Source organism: Tigriopus californicus, chromosome 2, assembly GCF_007210705.1.
Source record: "Tigriopus californicus strain San Diego chromosome 2, Tcal_SD_v2.1, whole genome shotgun sequence".
Lineage (NCBI taxonomy): Eukaryota > Metazoa > Arthropoda > Copepoda > Harpacticoida > Harpacticidae > Tigriopus > Tigriopus californicus.
Genome location: NC_081441.1, coordinates 13241755 through 13263881, shown reverse-complemented (window position 1 = coordinate 13263881; position 22127 = coordinate 13241755). Strand labels below are relative to the sequence as shown.

Sequence of the window (22127 nt, the reverse complement as noted above, 5' to 3'; positions counted from 1 at the left end):
ACGAGAACAGCATTGAAAGAGGAGACACCCTGTGAATTGTTGTTTTATTCGCAGGGCCTCCATATTAGATGTTTGAAAACTCATTTTGCGCTTTTTGTAAGTCGCGTCATGATGATAACTCCTCTGCTGTACGGCCAAGGCGTTTTTGTAAGTCGCGTCATGATGATATCCGCCTTGGCCGTACAGCAGTCTGTTGCAATTCATTTTTAATTCTTGGGCCTTTGGGAATTGACTTTAAGATAAGTTTGCAAGATTACTCGGCAATCTATGCTTCAATAAAAGGAACCAATTACGATTCCAGTTACTTTGACCAAAATGAGTAAGACATAAGTCCCCCATTCCAAGTAAAAATGTAATGCCGTTACGTATAAACAGTAGTTTTACCAANCTACAAACCCAGATTTGGTGGATTGGCTGTTAAGGTTATCTTTGATTTTTTAGAGTTTGAACTGTCGCACATGGACGAATTGATCGACAGTCTTCTCCGTGATGAGCGGGTATGCGATGTGATCATGCCTCGCATCCAAAAACGGCACATCCTGGAAGAGATGAACGAATTAGATCCCCGGGTATCGGTTCTGGAAGACGATCTGGAAGACGCGGAATCCAGTTCCGAAGAGGAAGAGGGTGAGGCTCCGCCAGAGCCAGTCAAACCGCAAGAGAACCGCGATTCGAATCGCGAGCACCGCAAGCGTCGAGATCGAGTGGATCGACGCGATCGGGACGGAAGTCGAGAACGGAAGCGAAGACGGTCTCGGTCTAGATCCAGGGAAAGAAGACCCCGCCATCGATCACGGGATCGAGATCGGGAAAACTCGAGACGAGACGCGAGAGATCGATCCAGAGATCGCCACCGCCGAGATCATCGGGAACGAAATGGGGGCGGATCGGGGGGGCGGGGTGGGAATAAAGACGAAATGTCGGTGGATGAGACCAATAAATTGAGGGCGTCTCTTGGACTGGCGCCTCTGAAATGAGATCAATAATAACATGAAGTATTAGAATTGCCTGTTCATTAGGCAAAAAATAAAAAAAATAAAAAACGCGCAGAAAGATTCAATAAACCATGAGGAAGTTCGAAACGGCATTCCCGGATTTTAGCTGAGTAGTAGTTAATGCACAGAGGAAGAAAGGCCAGTGAGTCACGCAGATTAGCTTTTAGAGCGAATGGATGACAGCTGAACAGTTAAGAGGGTATAGTTTCTGAAGGTAGAGGTCAAATTGCAAATGTTGATTTCAGGCAGTGACAAATATTGCCAAATTCTTGAGACCCCGGAATGTCATTTTCATTGGAAATTTTAAGTTGGACGGTAGCGGCCAATAAAACCGCGCGAGGCGAATCTCAACGCAATAAAGTGCAAGAACACTAACCTAACAGGCTCCAGGCTACAACTCCAATTAGATTTGTTTTCTGCGGTTTAGGGAATTAAAGCCAATGTAATGGATTGGGTCGCCCGTGTCAAACACAATACAGAATTATGAAGACAGTCATGCTCGGTTATCAATGGACCTCGAGAAAATGATTTGAAAAAAAAATCACAACAAAAAGATTACAAAAAGCAGGAAAAAATCGCAAAAACATCTTTCAGGTGAAATTTCAGAAAAAAATTAGTGGATTTATTTTTTTCCTGACGAACATCCTTAACGCTACTATGATGGGAATGAAATCCAGGTTCAAAACAGTTGAAGACGAAAAATTAAATTATCATTTGATTTTACCATCAAATCATGCCTAATCTGGAATTTACCTCGAGACTCATCCCTCAGCGAGGTTTTTAAAAGAAGCCAGGTGGATGGAAATTTTGTTTTGCCTCTAGGTTTCACATTTTTCTTTTACAATTGAGCAAAGCTTAACTCTTTCAAATGACATTGTGAAGCGTTCGCCTGAACGCTTAAATACTTTGTTAAGCTAGATATATTCGCTTAAAAGTCTCAACTTTCTTTTTACCAAAAGAAGTCTATTTCAATCGAAGAATTTCTTCCTTTATTCCAAATTGAGAAGGTCGCTTGAGATTCGGGTTCAGCCCTGGAGTACTGGTTCCTCCTTTCCAGGTTGAAAATGGCACATCTGCTTCCCATTCATATTATTACTTAAGTGGTCCATAGATTTGATTAGGCCATCCATGATCCTTATTTGCGGGGAGAGGAAGAAGGCCTCATCACCCTTCATATTGAGTTTGCTCTTGTCATTCTACAGAATTTTCCCGTCTTCGTCGCCTTCTCCACATAGTGAACGATGACAATGAAGAATCGAATAAGGCTCTCAATCAAATAGATGCCAATATCCACGCGAATCAAATCCAAAAACCTTGCTTTTTCTTATTTCATTGTATCCAGTTTTGATGTAACGGAAAATGGCTAAAATGATAACTTCATCTTGCCCGTGATACTAAGTTATTGGCGGTTAATTTGAAATAGAGTTATTTCGTAGATTTCCTTCACTGCTCTGCATAAAGTAATATCGTAACAACTTAAGAATCATACACATGAGGTTCTTAGTGTTTCACGCCCTCAAAAACTGATCCATAAAGAGGAGACAAGTCTGTCCATGAAAAAAAAAGGGAGCAGTATATTGTATTCCAGCTCTTTGTAGCTTCAAAGCCCAACTGAATTAAAGTAAATTGCAGATCAACAGGAGAAGTACTAGACCGGTAAAATATGTGTTCTGAATTGGGTTTGGAGAACGTTTCAGAGCAATTTCAAATTGCAAAGAGTCATCGAGATGGACTAATTGTTAGCAATTGTTAGTGGCAACAACAAGGTTTCGCAATCAGGACAAGTTTCAAATGTCATTACTCTACCTTACTACCGGTACCTGAGGAACAAAAGCTCCGCTTTATGTGAAACTCTCAGATCTCAAGGTTTCGATGCTATCTCCACAACAGTAGAGTACGTACAGAAGTGCGCCTCCATTGGCTTATGAGGATGAAAATGAGGGCTTCATCAGAGTGCATATACAGTATACACACACATACATTTTGACTAGGAAGGCATTTTGCAGGTTTGAAATGGAGGAATTAGTGCCTCCAAAGGCGGAGAGTTAGTTACCTTCGTTGGAAATTGTGTGTACTCTGTTTATTGAAATCAATACCCATTAGAGAGGGGAGGTTCATTCCCCCAAAAGGTCATTTTCCTGCATGGTAGGAGCCAAATTCATCGCCAAGCGTCCAAGGTAAGTGCCAGTATTCCCGTGGAGGTATTTTGAAGCGAAATCGAGGTATCTATTGAAAATTGACCTTTTGTGGCTTCAACCAGAATACAAAATTTCAGGAAATTTTAGGGTTCAGCTCCAATTTCGATTTTCAGTGCACGTTAGAGACAAAGTGAGTGCAAGTCTCTCGACTTGCGCAAGTTTATCATTGACAGAGTGCTGTAATTAGGGTAATATTTATTGTGTAATGAGGGAAACCCATTCATAAGAGTCAATCTCAGAGGTTGTAGCTTCATAATCGATTAACCACAAATTCCGTGATCAGAAACGTAGGGAAAGAAATGATGAGTGAACGTCATCGGATAACGACAGCATTGCTCGTTTCGATCCTCAGTCAGCATCGTGATTAGAGGTAGGCTTTTGGTCGTCTGGACTTTGGGCTCTATAATTGTGGGTGAGGTTCAATGAGTGGGTTCAACATGGCACAACATCAATCCTCTCCGTCTCTGTTTCCGACGAATTCGTTGGAGAGACAGAATAGCGATCTCATGCAAGCTTCTTCGACCTCACAGTCCAACTTGGACTTGAACAGCCTTTACTCCATGTCAGCCACGCCCATGGGGATGCAATACAACATGATGCAGCAACCACAGTTCCAAATGGGGTTTACCCCTACAAGGGCCGCCCCGCCTGCCCCAGGTAATTTCATACAGTTGCTCTTCATACAACGCCCCCTTGGTCTTGTGTAATATTGAAGGTCGTGGAAAGTGGAGTGTGTTGCCGTAAAGCGTGACTGAGATGAAGTAAAAGATTCCCATTGGAAATTTCATTCAGGAAAAAAACATTGTCACTACATTTCCAGCGCCCGCTCCCAATTTTAGTGGATTCCCGGCGTCGCCTGCAAGTCAAAATTTTGCCGAGTTCAGCATGCCCCAAAACCCGACGACGCCCATACCCATTCAGCATAGATTGCTATCCCCGTCTTCCTCTTCGGGGATAACTCCCTCACAATCCACGGCCAGTTTTACGGAACCAGGGCCCATCACATCTCATGATGCAACCGGCACCAGTGCTCATTCACTCGAGTTTTTGGTCAAAAATGATCACCAGATCAGTAACCCGGCGAGGAAAGAAGAGCTTGGACTCGAACCAAGCACCCCAGTTGATGAGCCGGCCAATATGGCCACTCCATCCGGGGACGACATTGGCTTCGAGCCAATCAATGATGCGGCTAACAATGATGTGATCGAGGTTATGGACGGAGAAAAGGCACTTCGGATCAATAAGAAAGATGGATCGGTCGTGCGTCCACAAGGTAGATTTTGAGATTTGAGCGTCCATGAGTTTATGATTTGTGCTTAAAGCTCTTTGAAATTTTAGCTCCGGTCAAAGAAGAGCCCACAATGGAGAGACCTGGGTTTGCCACGTTCTTTCGTAGGAACAGGACCATTCCCGTGGCTAATCTAAATGCCAACGCTAACGCCATTGTTACCAACCCCTTGGATAACAACAATTTGCACCCCGAAGGTACAGTAATGTTTACCCTATGTATAAACTCTGGTTTTGGCGGTCCAATTTTAACTTGATGAGGGTGAGACGAGCAACTTGGAGAAAGCCTCCTTTCCCTTCTCTCTCCTCTTTTGGCAGTGGTTCCAATTCCAAAGTGAAATGAGAGAGACTTGTTCTTGGTTCCTAAGGGGAGCCAGGAGATCCAGAAAAGGAGAGGAGGGCCTTTGGATCTTTGGCAGCTGACTTGTAGGCAGGTTCAGACTAACAAATCAACACGGAATATGTTGGTGTGACTGACAATGACGGGTTCGATTCCGAGATCTTTTGTCGGATAGACATTGATAGCGATTTTATGTCAAGATGATGCACAGTTTCTCCACATTGGGACGGAAAAAGTCGGCCCAGGCCAAATGTAAGTAGACTGATAACAAAAAAGCGTCGTCTGATGGAAAGGAATAGAGATACTAAATGTATGTGGCTTTATGATAGTGCCGAATGAAGATTCATCAGACGAGGAGTCTGATTGTTCTACCCATTCCAATGGGTTGGGATCTGATGTGAGAGTGTATGCCAAACATAAACAAAAATGCAAGTATTCTTACGAAGATGACCCTTGAAGCTTCTAGGTGTGATTGATGATTTCACTCCACATTCCACTTGTGCTATTTTTTTCTACTTTGGCACTTCCACAGAATGGTCTCTAGTTTAGAAAATGTGATGAACTAATGTTCGACCTCGTTCATAGGGCGCACAGGGGGTAACGAACAAAAGTTCATGGGCGAGGGCCAAATCTACAAAGGCAAACTCATCGGGGTGTTGGCCGTTCAAGAGGCCAGAGGAGATCGAATGTGTCAAGATGCTCTCCAAGAGCTGAAAATGGCCATCAAGGCCTCTGGCGAGCACAAGCAGAAGGTGATCATCCACATTGCCGTGGACGGGTTGAAAATTCGTGACGAGAAATCAGGAGTAAGTCAGAAATTAAAGTACTTGCCACGAATTTTGCGCCCAACTGGTAATTCTTCCGCTGCCGTTTCTGTATTTCAGGATTGCCTCTATCATCATCCGGTTCATAAGATAAGCTTCATTGCCCAAGATATGGCCGATAATCGGGCTTTTGGGTATATCTACGGATCCCCCGAGAATGGGCATCGCTTCTTTGGAATCAAGACTGAGAAGCAAGCCGGTCAAGTGGTCGTGGCTATGAGAGATCTCTTCCAAGTTGTTTTTGAACTGAAGAAGAAAGAGATCGATGAGGCCAAGGAGCAATTGAGCAAAGATCGCCGAGAGGTAAGAATTAATCCCATGTTCAACTCAATCACTTGAAAACGATTGATGATTTCGTTCCAGCTGATGCAGCAGGCTCTCCAGCAACAACAGGCCGGTCAAGGTAGTGTTGCCACTTTCCCCGAGCAGGCAATGGGCCTAAGGTCCCAACAGCCGGACATTGTTCCCACATCCTCAGGATTTGACGATCTTTTGGGTCTTGAGAGTCAACTCACCAGTATCCAGGCAGGCATTCACCAAATCGACAACATTACACCCAACACCATCCCCATGACCTTGAACACCGATTCCATGATGCCCTTGGGTGGTCAGATGAGCCAGGCTCAAGCCATGACCTCCATGGTTTCCAGTGGGCCCCAAATGAGAGTGGCAGGAGGGATAATTGTGTCGAGTGCGAGTGGAACCACTCAAAAAACATATCCCCAAGCAATAATGAACACTGGGCCTGTGTCCAAACCGGATTCCTTCGGAGCTACTCCTTTCCTTCCCCCACCCCCTTCCAGATCGAGGCAGAGACCGGGTGAGGGCAACCCACCCCAACAGCAACCGCAATTTCAAAATCAGTCCACACCATTTGGCAACTATTTCCAAGGTAAGTGTGAAAGACGCATGCCACGACGGTCTGGCTCTGGTCACGATTCTGATGCTTCACCCGTTGTCGTGCTTGAATAGGAGCAAACCAGTTTAGTCAGCCGCAAGTTCAACAGCAGACACAACAAGTGAGCACTGCTCAGCAACAAGCGCCGGCGGGGTCACATGGCTTCAATGGATTTAGTAACACTCCTTTCCAACCGTCGAGTGGTCAAATCATGGATCCTAACCGATTACATTCTACATCTGACGTAAGATACGGCTTTTGCATTGGCTTATCATTCAGGCTCTAAAGCGTATTCCTCTTTGCAGCCTGTGGAAAGAAAGAGCGATTCATCTGGTGTCTTCACCGATTTGGATCCATTGGGAGTGGGAAAGGGCAAAGCCTTCGTGGATAAGAAAGATTTCTTTTCTGAAAAGAAATCGCCCACTCAAAGAGTACCCATGTCTGCAATGACTGGAGGTAGCCTCTCCCCTACGCAAAGCTCGGATGCCCTTTCAAGTGTAGGTTCTGAGAGAAATCCAAGCTCATCTTCTCAGGTGTATCAACCTTCACCTTTGGCTACGGCCAATGCCGGTGGATTTGCGGACACGTTTTCATTTTCAGATAGCCTTTCAGGGGGTTCCAGTTTCGGCACTCACATTCAACCCCCAAGCGAAAAGACCTTTTCCACCTCTAATGTTAATCAAAATCAAGTTAGACGTCACAGGGACAGCCCAGCACTTTGGAGCCGTGAACAAACTGATATGGCTTCATTTGGAACAAGAACTAAGAACCCATCTGGGTATTTCACCACGGGTAGACCTGGTTCAGGCCGGTACGCAAGCGTACCAATAAATGTATCCAGTCAATCTGGAACTAGGTCTTTGAAGGTGTCGCTCCCCCCAGAAGAGACTCAGGCTCAAAAAGTGGACCCAAGGTATGGATCAATCCCTCATCTGGAGTCATCGCCAAGGCGATATTGCAAACAAGATTCCATGGACGATCAACCAAGATCGTCTCCCGACAGAATCCCGCCAAAGCTTCCCGATAAGCCATCCAAGACGTTGTCTAATGGTTCACCTCCTCCTTTGCCTCCCAAAAAGCCTGTAAGCCAACAAAACTCGTGGAGAAGCACTGAACCTGAACCACAAGCCGCTCCTTCTGAAGCGTATCCAAGGGAGGATATTTATGATTTTCCGCCGGAACCAATGATTGGCAAAAGCAATCTCACTCAAGAAGAATCAAGGAAATGTATTACCGATATACTTTGCTACAACCAATCACTGCAGCCCCAAATCCTACCAGTGCCAAGCATAACTAATTATGACATCACCTTGGAGGAGTTGTCCAAAATGAGCGTGATGGAACTGAACGACAAAATGCAACGAGGACAATTGCCACAAGAGTTGAAAGGGATGTCAATATTTGAGTTGGTCGAGCACATATCCTCGGAATTGCAGACTTCAAAGAAAAGGACCACCAACGCTTCTCAAGATACAATGGAAGTCCCAAGTCTTGGAGTAATAAAGCCCTCTTTCTCGGACAACTTTGTAAGTGCCAGTGCATTGCCGGCGGACCTGAATCAAGTCGCTCAGAAGGTGCCAATCCCAAAGCTGATGGCCATTCATTTAGATGATGAGCGAAGCATAAGCAGCATGTCTCCAGGGCCACCTTCTGCAATGAGACTGAAGGAAGGTGATGACGTATTCGACCTCGGTGTTTCAGGCTCTGCCCTTGAGTCCCCGCAAGTTGACAAACCAAAATCTTTAGGGTCGTCGCCAGCTCCTCCAAAGGTTCCTCCAAGGCCAGGCGAACCTCCGGTAGAACCTATTGCTCCTAATTTTGATGACAATTTTGCTGAGGACGAAATGACCAAAGAGGAGCGTGAACAGAAGGAGAAGAATGATCGATACGCGGTGCTTCGAGAATTTCAAATTGAAGAGGATATGAGACGAGCTTTAGAGAGCCCGTCGGATGAGCTTGTAAATCAGGACCGAGAAACGGATGATGAATTAGAAATTAGAGCAGCAGAATCCAAAGGTGACCAGCAAAACAAAGTGGAGGAGGACTCGCCGTCAAGTTGGAAAGAAGAACAAAGTTCCGAATATTTTGAACCCAGGGTATGCTCAAGTGAAGGGAGTCCATGTTCCGATTCTGGCTCGGATAAGGCTGATTCAGAAGAAGATGATGACCCTGGCTCGGCTGAACTTGAAGTAAATCATCCTCAAGAGGAACTAGAAGGTGATTTTGAAAGAGACGAGGATAGAAAGCGAGATAGTCAGATACCCCTTTGCCATCCGGAGAGCTCGGACATGAACCTAAGCCGGAACGGAAGTCAACGCTCGGATAGCCGAGGAAATTCAGCTCAACCACCCATGAACCCTGATGACAGCTTCGAACACACATTTGGCCATATGGACAACCAGTTGGTTTCAAAGGAGACAAGTGGGTGGGCCAAATTTGACGAGGGTCCAGATTCGTTGGAGCTATCCCACGAATCTGGACAATTTGATTCAAGCACCCCCTCTCATACGTATTCTCCAAGGAAAAATGTTTCCTTGTCCGAGAAGACTCAACCACATATGGCTCCCTTTCTCAGCCAAGGGCGAATCAGACAGCCTTCTAGGAGTAGTCAAGACGGGTTCGAAAGTGACTTAGAGGTTCAGAAGTATTCACAGCCACGTTCAAACCATACCATCACCACTACCCCGTTTAAGTCAAGGTCTTCCCTGGATTGGTGGCCTGCCTCTGGTGAGTCGCCCTCACGAGGTGACCGGAAGCCCCGTCTTCAGCAATCCAACAGAGGCGGAAGTGCCAATCCCTTTGGCAGTGACAGCTTCACCCCACCTATGTCTAGTTTTCAAAGCCAACTTAGCCGAAGCCACACCCCAGTCACGCCTTCTGCCTTTCAGAGGGAAAACAGCCATCGCTACGAAGATGGGTACTCAATAGGCAGTAACTTGAGTGAGATTGAGCAACCAACCACGAATGGAAACATATTTGACGCTCATTTCGAAGATGTTCAATTCAAAGTTCACGCCAAAGTGCTGGACGACACGGCTGTCCCTAAGTCTGACTCGATTAACATTTTCGATGTGAAAGATGATCCTTTTGACGACGACTTTTTCCATTGACATCAAAATGTTTTTCTTTGTTAGCTCTTTTAGAGTCGATTTTTTTTACCTGTTTTGTTTTACGTTAAGTTCTTTTCGTTTACTTTTTAGGACAATACTGGTGGATCTGCAAATCTTTTGGACGGATTTCTTTAACTCCTTGGTTCTATTTGTGTATGCTTGTCTGGTTCCCACTTCTGATTTTGAGACCCTTGGTTTATTCCGTTCATTCTGTCAGTAATAATAAGATTAACAACATTATTATTCATGGACAATGATACTCAATGAAATACTGACAACCTAGAATATATATACTCTCTCTTTCTCCCCAACACCAAAGTTAGTCACACAAATTCTAGTTCTACTGTCGAAGGAAGACGGCTATTGGAATAAAGATGTTCCACTGCATCATTCAAATCACGTCATTCGATATTTATTGGTTCACTGATCGTTAAGGTCAGCAATTAAGACAATAATACTGAATAGGTTATCTCAAAATTAACAATGATGCAATGAGGAATATATATATGGATGGTTGCGCAGTCCAGCTAACCCAGGGGACCTCGGGCCATTACTCGAGCCCACGTCACCTGTGGAGCGAACCAGTTCGTCCATGAAACTGATGTAAGTAATCGCTAAACGCAATGTCTCGATCCTCGACAAACGCTTCTCATATGCAAAAGTAGGTACCTAAAAGATCAAGGCCAAATGGCACTATTGCAAACGATGCACGATGTTCGCATTCGCAGATGTTACCTTTGTTCTGAGCTTGTCAAAAGCCTCATTGAGATTGAACATGCGTCGCCTTTCACGAATATTGGCTGCCCTTCTTTGAGCTGCAGTGGCCACCCTTCTCCGCTTCTTGGCCGCCCGGGTGCTAAAACAGGATGAGTTTCTTATGGCGCGTCCGCTCCAGGATCGAGGAGTCAGGCCGAAAACTTACCGTGCCCTTCGGCTTTTTGCTGTTGGAGTGGTGGTTACATCTCTCCCAGAAAGAGAAAGCCCTGAGCCAGAGTTGAGATTGGAAGCAGGAGAGGATGAGGCTCCGCCTCCTGGAGTGGCGGCGAGTGACGCTGCACTGTTTCCACTCAGTCCACCTCCGACTGCAGAGGCGGAATTAGCGGCTGCGGCAGCCGCGGCAACGGCTGCAGAGGAAGTCCAGAAATCGGCCGGGTTCGGACCTAACGGAGGTAAAATGGCCTCAGGTTGGAAGTGACTGTGGGAGTGGTGATGGTGGTGGAGGGAGCTGTTGTGGTGTTGGTCCCAAAGTCGGTGGTATTGCTCGGCCAGAGTGGCTGGATTGGCGCCCCAAGCTGGAATATGTTTTAGATTATTTTTTAGGGCGTAACAATGAAATGAGTAAATATACCATTGTTCTGTTCATAGATAAAAATTGACAAAATTTTCAGGTTTTGAAGGATTTACGTTTGCATCATGACAAAGAGAGGCAAAACTTGCTTGCATCATCAGAAATGCTTCTTGTAACGTAAAGGATATCTTCTCATATCTACATTTACTTAGGTTTTCCATTTGGCTGCAACCGAAACTTCTATCTCGTGACAGGTAAACGGGGCTTATTTACTCACATTGGTTTTCCTCTATTTTTCTTTTCGTGTGGTTTGGGTTTACACAGGATTTACTAACCGTTACAAGGAATGATGTAATCCCTGGTGTTATGAAAGTGAAATGAATATGTTGATAGTTTCTTTAAACGATGAAGGACAAGACGCGAGGAAAAGGAGATTTTAATACAATTCTCCTCCTTTTTGTACACATTCTACTGCCGGAGATTCAAACTGAAGCTATTTAGTTCGAAATTACGATTTTAATAGGGCAATTCTCGCTCGAGTGCACGCAGTTCTTGTGATTAGTTACGCTGTGGTTGCAAAGTTTTTGCCCCTTTGAGGCAATGCGTCAGGATTTATCTTTGTACTTACATTTTTATGCGTAGTCAAGGAAAACATCTCCAAAGACATGTGTTCGCCTACTTTGCAACTAAAAGTTTGTTTTTTATTTGGTAATCAAGCTCATTTCCGTTTTTCTTTCTGCCTCCTCTCCCCATTTGTTGTGGACCATTTCATTTTGAAAATTACATTTAAATATTGATCAGTTTAGCAACCCCAAAAGCAACGGGCAATAAGGAAAGCCTAAATTTTAGTGGCATCTGGAGGAAGAAGATTGATCTGGTTATCCCAAAACCCAAAATACAATGATGTGTTTCTCATCAAAGTTCCAAGTTTTCGCCCTAGTTAGGACTTCTAGAGATGTGGACTGTAAACGAAGGAGACAATTTTGTATCTCTTGAAGCATTCACGTCATTCAAAGTTAGCACTTCGTAGGTTCACAAGAGCTTGTTGAATAAATGGACTTGGCCAAAATTGGGCCCAAAACCATGCTGAGGGTGCTCAAGATATCTGCTCAAAGTCATGTGGTAATCACTACATAGAGTGTAAATTTTTGACACACTCTTTACAAGCAAAATGAGCTTTTGACATTAGAACTTGGAAACGAACCAATTTACCAGAAAATGAGAAGATTAAAAAATTTCCTTTTCCTGGAAGAATAAGTTTCTCAATTTATCTTTCGAAAAGTGGCTCAGAACTGCTCTGACCAAAAGCAGGCCGATTTAGCGGGATGCCCGTCCATATTTCTAGAAGTTTGTGTTCAGGACAACTTTGTCGAAAAAACGTGACAAAACCACGAAGAAAGGCTTTTTGATAGCTTTTCAGGCTCCATAACCTCCATCTTTCATTGGCCTTTATTTCTCCCTGATTTTAGAAACATTGTGGCACAGGTGGCCGAAGGCGCAACTATTCAATTAGAGAAATTACTCACACTATTCCTTGTTGAAGTTTCACACCCAGTCAAGAAGTTTACGATCACATTGTAAAATGTACCCAAACTATACCACGTGGCATTCCCAGAGCTCCCACATTTTTCCATATTCCCACTTCTCGAGCATATATTGCCATCAGAGCAGTCACTCTGGAGTGTTCGATGGCCAACGGCCATGTGGACGGTGATCATGGCGACTGGAATATTGTTGGATCCATGACCTTCCCTCCAACACTTACAGCAGATCAAACTAAAGTCTGGGATGCTACACCTCTCCCTCCCATGCCACCAATATACGGAAAACCTCAATAGCCTTTGGGGCCACACAAACGATGGCATAACCGATCTGGCCAATTTGCATCCATATTGTAAAAATGACATAAACTATGTTTTTGGTTATAAGCTCTAATGTCACTTTTCACCATTTGTATCCTCAGTTTCATTAATCCAAGGTGTTTGCTATTATGCATGGATTTTCTTTGTTCTACGCTGCAATTAGTACGAATATGTTCTTAGGTGTTAATCTCGTTAATGTTGGGTTAAGGTGTTAATGTTAATCTCGAAAAAAGTGTATTTCGTAGCTCTGAACTGTTCATGATTGTTTGTCTGAACATAGACGAGGCAAAGGATGTTGTTAAACATAGAGCAGCCATTTTGATTTGAACTTATTTGGTTAACACCGAAGGCTCCCTGTTTACCAAATGGTCAATTGATTTATCATTCATGCTTTTGCTGAATATAAAGCAACCATTTTGAATGGGGTTTCTTAACTTATTTAGGTATCAACGATAGCTCCTTATTTACAATTGAGTTATATAAAATAGGGTGTCAATAATGAAATACCATAAAGTTCCACTTATGTATGCAGGTAATCAATCCGAAATAATCAAGCTGGAAATTAATTTCGTCTCTGGGGTAACTTTAACTTAATCAATGTACAGCATTAAAAATTATTAAGATAAAGATTTTAGGGAGTGTTCACAACCAAAATGATTACTAGACTCCGCAAATGATTAAGGCTATCTCACAATCGGTTATAATCAATCTCGTAAAAAATACATTATAGATGAAACCTTGTCAAATGAAATACAGGTTCACAATTTGCTTCAGTTTCGTCAAATTAATAGACATTTAGATGTTAAAAATCCTCTAGGCAAAATGGATCAAGCCAAGACAAACCAAGGGTTCACGTAAAAAGTCTTAAAATCCATTCAAATTTAAGTACTCGTAATCATAGGATTGCCACATATCTCGAAAGAAATCAAAAAGGCTCACCCGAAGAGGCTGCCAACTCATATCCCAATTCTGAATTAGCCAAATGATCCCAAACGATCGGATTTGGACCATGGGTATGATGATTTTGATGTGGAGTGGGATAATCCCCAGTGAACCCGTTAGACGAAGTGGCATGATTGGGCGTGGTAGAAGAGCACACTGTGGAGCTTTGAACAGTATCCGTGGTCATGTTTAAGACTCTCGATCTAAAACAAACACTTCCTTCTTAAAAATCCTTCTAGAATCTCGAATCTCGGAAGTTGTTCCCTTTTTGGAACAACTTATGGTACTAATGGCAAGGGATGCAACATATGTTCCCGAGTGTTTGACTTCTTGTGCCCTTCTCCCCGCTCGTTGACTGGGGACTCTCTGTTCCCGCCATTTCGTCAACCAGCTTCTTCCCCTCTTTGAGGAGCCAAGCACTGAAACCAGAAGAGACTCCTCCCTTTTGGCGCCAAATTGTTCCAAGGAGACGTCAGCTTGCGCGGATCCACTTTTCCTTCAACCAGTGCCATGGAGAAGAGAAGGAAGGATACATACAGGATCCCCCCAAAATAGAATGACCGGCCGGTGTTTAAGGTTTATTAGTTCTTTTTGAGCGGTCTGTATTTTTCGAATTAGGAGATTTACAATTCAGTTTTGGCGTCGGGGATTTTCATTGTCCTGGTTATAACGTCTGAGAAAATCTTGTGGACCAACATCCCGCCATTGCTACAACGTTTCGTGTACAAAGCTGTTGGTTCCATTGAGGTCATGATGAATTGCTGACTTGCAGCGGAGAAGATTTTCTCAAATTGTTCCTCATCCGAATAAACCTCTGGTCCATGTTCCCTGAAGTGAGTTAAAAAACTAGTCCAGCAAAGATTTGGAAAAAATGAAATTTTAAGGGGGCGACTTACTGGATGCTGAGTAAAAATTGTTTGATCCCGAATGAACACGGTTCAAAATCTGAAGTGCTTTCAACAAATGCATGGAGGGATTCCAAAATCACATCGCCTAGCTTTGGGTTATCCATAACTTCTTGGAATTTATCTTTGGCTGATGTACAAGCCTCCGACCCTGATTTCAACTTGACTGAGATAAAAGTTCCAAATGAAACAAATCAGTACCGGGTATCGGGCAATAATTTCTTTTTGGATGTAATGTAGTCATACCAGAGTCGTGAACTTCTTTGAAACGAAGCACAGCCTTCTGCGTGGCTTTATCCCAGGCGTCTAATCCATTTTCTAGTAGGTGAGTTAAAAATGTCGAAGCGACTTCTTGACATAATGATGAATTTTCATCGAGGTCTTCGAAATAGGCGACGGCTGCTGGAATAAGATCCTGCTTGATTCCACAGTGCCCAAATGGAACACCAACCAAGAAAAGCTGGCATGGAAAATGGGAGACTTGAAAAGGGAAAAATTAATCATTTTATGGCTTGAATAACTTACCAAGAATCCTATGCAGATCTTCATTGTCATTTATTTGGAAAACAGCTAACCCACGCATTCAGAAATAGTTGTCTTCTTATCTTTCTCCGATAGAATACGTGTCTTTTGCACAACTACAGGGTAAATGATAACGAAGAGTTGTTCAGGCTTGGAAGTCCAAAAAGAGCAATGGTAGCGATGACTAGGAATTTGCTGTCATAGGTAACCACCAAAAACAAACCAGATTTGCAAGCGAGCAAAACCAAAGGAGATTAGTCAGGCGGGTTTTAAAGATCTAATTAAAGTTTACGTTACGAAACTACATCTAACAATATTTATTAGTTGTACACGTGGTATCAACATGTTCGGATTTTTTCTTATCCAAAGAGGCGATAGTTCATGTAATATTCATAAAAAGGATTGTCCAAAATCGTTGGACAGAAATTCATTCTAAAAAGCCAAGTTTGAAAAAACTTTAAGCAAGAAAATCAGCACAAATTATTAGCCAAATTATATCAACCTATTTCCCAGTCCGTCAGTCTTAGTTGCTAACCAGGATAAAATGTAAAGAAGGTAAAGCAATTCCAATGCTAGCTGTATTGTTTTCTTTATGACCAAAACTTGTAGTTGCCTTTTTCCTTGTTACAAAGACCAAAAGACCAGCTTTTACAAAAACATAGTATGCTTGCAAGTAACTCATATTGACTATTGGATCACTTAAAGCACATGAAATAATGTCATATACCAGACCGTAGTTGATCAGAACTATTAGCGCTTTAGATAAGAATTGACATGAATTTTCGTTAACATGTCTCTACCCAAAGCTAACTTATTGAAAAGGGTTGCAATGTTAGTTTTTTTGAATGAAATGAAGTTAACCTATTTCGTTTATTTTTGGGCAAGAAAACTTTTTAACATTGAAGTAATCTAAAACAATTGACTATCGACATTTCAATTAGAATTTTAAAACGCCGTTTTTTGATAACTTTGGCATACTTGCATGTAGCCAATAAGAGCGAAAGATTGAGAAAAAGTTGAAAAGAAAAAGGAATACCGCATGCTAGTTTTTTTTATTGCTGCAAGATCTTTTACTTTTACCACGTACTAAAAATAGTTCATGCTTTGACTGGTTCAAGGATGAGAGAATACATGAAAACAAATAGGTTTTCAGTCAAAGCGCTATTTCCTGTTCTAGCCAAGCCAATAAGCTTATTTTGTAAGTCACTTTGGATCTGACAATTTGAAGCTTAGGTAAAAGTTTCGGAACGATTGAATGATTTTTGTAGCACTGAGAGGTCATTTTAAGACCTACTCCAGCCATTATTAAGAGGCAAGATCCCTGTCACCAAAGTCACCCTCTAGGAGGATTTTTTCCTTACCGCTGCTTGGATTGGAATCTTAGCAGTTCCAGACGAGAAATTTATTCATTTTAACTTTTATTTATATGTATTATTTGATCGACCAACGAATTAGAGTTGTCTGATGTATAAGGTTGATCGGGAATTTTAGTCAAAAACTTGCCCAAGTCTGAATTACATCCTGCTACTGGATCAATGCCTACATATGCCCTGTGAATATTTAAGGCAGCAAATTGAACAATGAAGGAGCCCGAGAAAGAAGAGAGTTGAAATTCATTGTTTTAACTAGCCTGGATTCTCGAGGGCTCTGAAGGTGCTCTCAAAACGCACATTAAGCCTCTACGGTCACTACAATTGACCCTAAATCCTGGGTTGGGACAAAGCTCATGAATGCTTTTGAAAACGTACAATATCAGATACCTTGCGTACCTTCTCTGAGTACTGTACAATCCCAACCTTTCCAACCTCTCCCAATACGAGAGCTCTCTCACATCCTCAATGTTCCTAGTAAAACATTTTTGGACCTGTTTTAGCTTTTGCAAACCTGCTAAACCAATTGGAGCCCAAAATGGGAGAGGCATATTCAAGATGTGGCTGGACAATCGACTTGCACAGAGTTAGCATCGTAATACTATCTCTGGACTTAAACGTGCGATATATCCAATTGGCCACATGTTTGAAAAGCCTTACTAACTTTCAACTGGATATGCTCATCGAACTTTCCATTATCATGGAGGACTACACCTAAATCCTTTATGGATGAGACCTGCTCAATGTCCTTACCTTCATCATCTAATAGTGGAGTGTATAATGGCGACGACCCAAAGGTCATTGAGCGGAATTTCATTCCATTCAGTGCCATGTTACTTGCAGCAACCCAAGAGTAGATTTGGTCTAGGATCTCTACCAGACAACTGGAATTCTGAACAATCCTACTAACTACCAATGTTGTATCATCAGCATAGGAAGAGATGCTGACATTACTACTACCAAGCTTCTGAAGCGGAGCATTACGGTGTCAATTTTCATTTGTATGAATTGAGCCAGTACAAAGACAGTACCAAATTTTAATGACAAAAGCCCCAATCGAGCTGAAAGTTGCCATATGAATTCCTCCAACTCATACCTAGTTGATCTTATCAAGAAGCAATCAGCGGTTTTACTGCATTCCGATGTAATAAAAATGTGCAGCTCAACGCCCGAGCAGGTCTCCATGTATTTCGTCCTTCTTGCCTTGTTGTAACATCTTATTGAAGTCGAACATTCCCTTTTCCCTGACTATTACCATGAGTTTACTAGGGGCTAATTTCTCTTTTTTGTATTAAGTGTGATTATTGCGACATTTTTGAACGTCGTTAGGAAATACTTATTCTTATACTGATGTTATTGTATTTTTGGTGATCTTTGGAATTGGATCTCAATGCTGCCGCTTGGGGCGTTTATCACACTAGAGTTGATCTGGCGAGACCTGAGATCGAACCCATGAAGCCGAGTTTGGCAAGCTCGGCTTGACGCATTAATCAACTGAGCCATTCCATACCCCTGATCCTCTTAAATAAATCCTCTCAAAGTGACAATATTGAAATTACCTGGATTAATATACTGATCTGAGGTACTTTAAGAACACTTTTTTATGTTCCATTAGGTCTTATAGCAATTGAAATCGTTCTTAGAAGTTTTATTATTTGAGCAAAATCTCAACGAGTGTCATAAAAACCACCTGATTCGGCTAAAAAATGGACGACTTCGAATCTTCCTCAACAATGTGTGGACAAGGACAATACAAATTCACGTTTTACAGGTATTCGTCAATTTTCATGCACCTAAACAGTTTTAAAGGGCTCAAAACTTTTCACATTACTACCTCTTTTTGAACCCATATTTTGGAGCTTCAAAGCAAACAATCAATCATTACTTTCCTCGTTTAAACATTCACTTGGTAGCGTAATTGATTCCTAACCAGAGATTGAAGGAAAGAGAGAGTCTGCTCAATCATCTGTATCTCATTTGGTAATCTAGCTGACATCCTCACCCAATGTGCGACCAATTCAGCTCCAGCTGCACATATGATATGTACATCCTTGCTCCACCCAACGCCCTTCTTCCCTTGTGGTTTTTCTTTTGGTCATGCCTTTTGACTGTGAAATTCCTCTCCCATTCATACACTCAATTAGGGATTTACCCCAAGTCGCTCCTTGTTTTTTTCGAAAATACGGTTCGCCTTCCGATGAGTCCAAATAATAGCTACCTTAGAGTAGAATTTAGAAGAGGTTGATCCATTTAAAGTAGTGGATGTGGATCCTACGAGTAATCGGATTAGCCAAACTTAACTTTTGGCATCGATTGCTCGGAACGTGACACTTTAATCCCATACAATGTGCATTGGATGACTCCTCCGAGGATCCTGGTTTGTCTATTCTTCCGACTGGCAGATGCGAACTTTATGCCAAAGATGATTTAATCTCTCGCTCTTGCGCTAACACGTGTGAACCATGGCGAATCCAAAATAATGACTAAAAATAAATAGTTCCTGAAACTCGAATACCAATTCCTTCACAATTCATGTTTTTTTGACCATTTCATGGTACCCTGTCCAGTGAGCTTACGTACTATGACTTTGAACAAATTCAAATGAACAACAGTTGAAAGGTACCGGATGAAGATGTAAAGAAGAAGAGGGATAATCTCGCTCAGATTTTCTTTGTTGTGACAGAATCAGCGGAACAAATCCATTTCCCACTTTTGACGCCTTTTGCTGGCCCTCGTACTAAAAGTTGGCTCACGAAGAGAAGAATTGATAATGCCCGGATTTCTAGAGTCCAATTTGGTGACGTCATTTCCAGGGTAAACTTCTAGATTGTGGAAGGCCAAAAAACGGTGAGAGATCTACAGACAATGTTGTATTTGTCTGGTAACAACTTGTGGACAGCCCAGCGCATGATGGATGAAGTGAGGGGTCTGCTTTCAGGGGGAATAATTGGAACTGGTATGGAAATCTGCACGTGTTCACACTTCATCCAAGTTATTGTTTTTGTTGCCCATTGGCAATGATTGGTATTGGTCAGGGTCGGTAGATTGAGTTGATATAGTTTGAGGCATAATTGGGGCTCATTAAGCCCTACATTTCTTTAAGAATGCAGGAGGTTGTCCAATCTCTAATTGAACAGCTTCTCCATTGGGACATTTGGGAGGCTCGTTGTTATTGATACAGAGTGGAGCTCTGCCATCCTCACAAACACAAGAGTCCGAGGTGTGGGCTTTGAGGATGCTCAGAAGGGTGATTTGGAGCTCATTGCCGCAAGACAAATCGAAGTCACCAATTCCACATCCAGGGAGCCCACCTGTAAGCATGACAGAAAAAGCTCATTTAGTCCAAAACATTACTCACGACATGTAATTGAGTCGTGGTATACCATTTTCACAACCAAACAATTGAAGGGGGAGCATTTCCCCCCCTTCTGAGCATTGGTACAGTTTCGGTCTGCATTGAAACATGATGATAGGGAGCGCTAGGGACATTTCCGCAACAGAGTCATCCTGGCATGTGAGTTTGGTGGGGGCTTCTCCGCCACAGAGTTCTTGGAACTTGTCCAATGCTCCGGAAGGGTCGGCTCCTTCTCTGACTCTTTCCACCAAAGCTTTGAGGAACGCAGGGATCTCCACTTTGGGTGTGGTTTGATCCTCACACAGGCATACCTCAGGAGCGCATGCTAGCGCGATCTCCATGAAATTTGAAAATGGCGGGGATATCTTCTTGTTGTCTTTGCTGCATTGACATGAAATGGGCTCCGCTCCGTTGCAGATCTGAGAAATTTGCTTAAAAGGGGCCAAAGGATTTTGAGTCAGGTCTTCCATATCAATCAACTCTACGTTCCCATCTTGGTCTTGGCACTTGCATTGCTTGGGCTGGCATTGGATCATCTTGGGAGGGTTGAAAGGTGCAGGCACGACGGAATCGTCTTGACAGGTGCACTTTTGAATATCAGTACCTTCCACTGGACAGATGGAACCCACCAATTTATTCAAGATGCTTTGAGGTTCGATTTTGGCCACAAACGAGGATACGGAGTCAAAGAAGGGAAGTTGAGGAAGTTCCGGTTTAACCGTTTCGCCATTTGCGCACGTGCATTCCATAACTTGGCACATAAATAAGGCCAGACCGCCCTGGAAGGGTCCCTCAATATCTTCCAAATCCGTTCCAGAACAAGAACACTTGTTTGGCATCTCACCTTCGCAAAGAGTGTTCAGCTCACCTGTGTACTTCTCAACCAGTTCTTTCATGAACTTGGGAGCCTCAGGTTGCTCGACCTCCACAGAGGATCCATCCGCGCAGGTGCAAGCATTGGGACGACAGCGAAGGATATCCCTGGTCTTGCCAAAATCGTCTAGACTGTCAATGCCGGATTTGTCATTGGAACACTGACAAGTCTGCGCAGGTAATTCACCAGGACAAATGGTGTTGATCTTTTGGTGGAGGCGCTTTAACATTTTTTGGGCGAATGGTGGAGGTTCAATAGTGGGTACAGATAGGTCAGTTCCATCAGTACATGTGCAAATCTCGGGTAAGCAATCCAAAAGATTTTGAGTCGATTTTATGAGGTCTTCGAAGTCGATCTTATCATTATTACTGCAAGTGCAAGTTTCGGGCGTTTCCCCGTTACAGAGTGCTTTGACGGCCGCAATATGTTCGGTGAGTTTTGACCGGATTTCGGTCCGGGGCAAGTCCACTTCGTCTCCATTATCGCAAACACATTTACTGGGATTACACTTGTGAACAGCCTCAGGTGTGACAAAGGGAGGGATTATGGGTTCCTGCTCATCCTCATCACAAGGGCATTTTTCGGGCAGATCTCCATTGCAAATTCTAAGGATGACTGATGCCCTTTCTTTGAATTTCTCCTTAAGGGAGATGGCAAGCGGGTGCAAGTTGTTGTTGGACTTATTCCTCAGAAATTCAGGGACAGCGGGTGAGATCCTAGAGCCATCTGCGCAATTACAGATGGTCGGTTTACATTCTTGAACTTCCTTGACGGTCTTGAAAATGCCAATGTGCTCCTGATCGGTCAGACATTTGCAAGTTTTCAATTCGGAACCTTCGCAAGCCGTGTTGACTCTCTCCAAGAACTTGATGAGTCCATCACGGAGAAATGAAGGGGGGCCTCCACTTAATTTGGCTAAGAACGGAGGCTGGGCCACCACAGCATTGGCCAGGAGCGCCACTAAAGCAACAGATGTCACGGTTTTCATCCTAAATCAATTGAAAATACATCTAGACGAGTTCGTTTCTCATGGTTACTTATGGATCAACCTTACCTCAAAACCTGTTCGCTTTTGACTGATGACTTGACTCTGAGGATTGAAATCTTTTATACTCGTCACTGTTTGAAGTTCGAAGTCGTCTTACCCTTGTGGCAATGAAAACCATTGGTGGCTCTGTTTATCAATGAATCAAAGTGGATACTAAACAGGCTTTTGAAAAAGTGAGCGTTCTTGGTTTCGTTAGATCATAGTAAGACGGCTGAAACTTTTCAGTTTTAAGGCCCTGATGTGATTGCCACAGGAAATAATCCAATAACGAAACTAATCTTCATGCCACCGGAAATGATAGGAAACATA

General features: G+C 43.0%; 5 protein-coding genes across 6 annotated transcripts in view; 2 read left to right on the top strand and 3 right to left on the bottom strand.

The window, feature by feature from the left end:
* LOC131892737 (pre-mRNA-splicing factor 38A-like) overlaps positions 1–1085 on the top strand; it is a gene marked incomplete at its 5' end in the record, with an annotated part of 1779 nt that extends 694 nt beyond the window's left edge. The window contains 1 exon segment of the mRNA XM_059242570.1: positions 442–1085. Within this exon segment, the coding sequence (XP_059098553.1) occupies positions 442–977 (536 nt within the window).
* A 2223-nt stretch (positions 1086–3308) lies between these two features.
* On the top strand, positions 3309–9970 carry LOC131893139 (uncharacterized). Its single transcript, XM_059243086.1, has 8 exons — positions 3309–3850; positions 4014–4466; positions 4532–4678; positions 5406–5626; positions 5705–5947; positions 6008–6536; positions 6617–6786; positions 6848–9970. Exons 1-8 carry the CDS (start codon positions 3631–3633, stop codon positions 9650–9652), a joined length of 4788 nt encoding a protein of 1595 aa, XP_059099069.1. The 5' UTR covers positions 3309–3630; the 3' UTR covers positions 9653–9970.
* An 84-nt stretch (positions 9971–10054) lies between these two features.
* Positions 10055–14116, bottom strand: LOC131893136 (pancreas transcription factor 1 subunit alpha-like). The gene is made up of 4 exons (XM_059243084.1): positions 13742–14116; positions 10575–10944; positions 10388–10508; positions 10055–10321 (listed from the first exon to the last, which is right to left on the bottom strand). The coding sequence occupies exons 1-4, from the start codon at positions 13929–13931 to the stop codon at positions 10130–10132; spliced, it is 873 nt and encodes a 290-aa protein (XP_059099067.1). The 5' UTR covers positions 13932–14116; the 3' UTR covers positions 10055–10129.
* A 193-nt stretch (positions 14117–14309) lies between these two features.
* Positions 14310–15352, bottom strand: LOC131893138 (uncharacterized). The gene is made up of 4 exons (XM_059243085.1): positions 15175–15352; positions 14896–15109; positions 14641–14815; positions 14310–14572 (listed from the first exon to the last, which is right to left on the bottom strand). Exons 1-4 carry the CDS (start codon positions 15202–15204, stop codon positions 14368–14370), a joined length of 624 nt encoding a protein of 207 aa, XP_059099068.1. The 5' UTR covers positions 15205–15352; the 3' UTR covers positions 14310–14367.
* A 4042-nt stretch (positions 15353–19394) lies between these two features.
* Positions 19395–21963, bottom strand: LOC131893218 (uncharacterized). 2 transcript variants are annotated; one of them, XM_059243193.1, is made up of 3 exons: positions 21825–21963; positions 19925–21759; positions 19395–19852 (listed from the first exon to the last, which is right to left on the bottom strand). In XM_059243193.1, the coding sequence occupies exons 2-3, from the start codon at positions 21756–21758 to the stop codon at positions 19623–19625; spliced, it is 2064 nt and encodes a 687-aa protein (XP_059099176.1). In that variant the 5' UTR covers position 21759; positions 21825–21963; the 3' UTR covers positions 19395–19622. The 2 variants fall into 2 exon arrangements, with proteins under 2 accessions (XP_059099176.1, XP_059099178.1); XM_059243195.1 differs by having other exon boundaries at positions 20765–21759.
* Positions 21964–22127: the final 164 nt, after the last annotated feature.

Excerpts from the sequence above, each read along its gene's own strand:
- LOC131893136 (XM_059243084.1), bottom strand. The coding sequence starts at position 13,931 with ATGACCACGGATACTGTTCAAAGCTCCACAGTGTGCTCTTCTACCACG. Across the intron at positions 10,945-13,741 it reads TGAGTTGGCAGCCTCTTCGG|CTTGGGGCGCCAATCCAGCC; the intron begins GTGAGCCTTTTT and ends AACATATTCCAG. Across the intron at positions 10,509-10,574 it reads GCAAAAAGCCGAAGGGCACG|CACCCGGGCGGCCAAGAAGC; the intron begins GTAAGTTTTCGG and ends ATCCTGTTTTAG.
- LOC131893218 (XM_059243193.1), bottom strand. The coding sequence starts at position 21,758 with ATGAAAACCGTGACATCTGTTGCTTTAGTGGCGCTCCTGGCCAATGCT. Across the intron at positions 19,853-19,924 it reads ATTGTTTGGTTGTGAAAATG|GTGGGCTCCCTGGATGTGGA; the intron begins GTATACCACGAC and ends TCATGCTTACAG.
- LOC131893139 (XM_059243086.1), top strand. The coding sequence starts at position 3,631 with ATGGCACAACATCAATCCTCTCCGTCTCTGTTTCCGACGAATTCGTTG. Across the intron at positions 5,948-6,007 it reads TGAGCAAAGATCGCCGAGAG|CTGATGCAGCAGGCTCTCCA; the intron begins GTAAGAATTAAT and ends ATTTCGTTCCAG. Across the intron at positions 6,787-6,847 it reads GATTACATTCTACATCTGAC|CCTGTGGAAAGAAAGAGCGA; the intron begins GTAAGATACGGC and ends TCCTCTTTGCAG.
- LOC131893138 (XM_059243085.1), bottom strand. The coding sequence starts at position 15,204 with ATGACAATGAAGATCTGCATAGGATTCTTG. Across the intron at positions 15,110-15,174 it reads AGATCTGCATAGGATTCTTG|CTTTTCTTGGTTGGTGTTCC; the intron begins GTAAGTTATTCA and ends TTTCCATGCCAG. Across the intron at positions 14,573-14,640 it reads CAATTTTTACTCAGCATCCA|GGAACATGGACCAGAGGTTT; the intron begins GTAAGTCGCCCC and ends AACTCACTTCAG.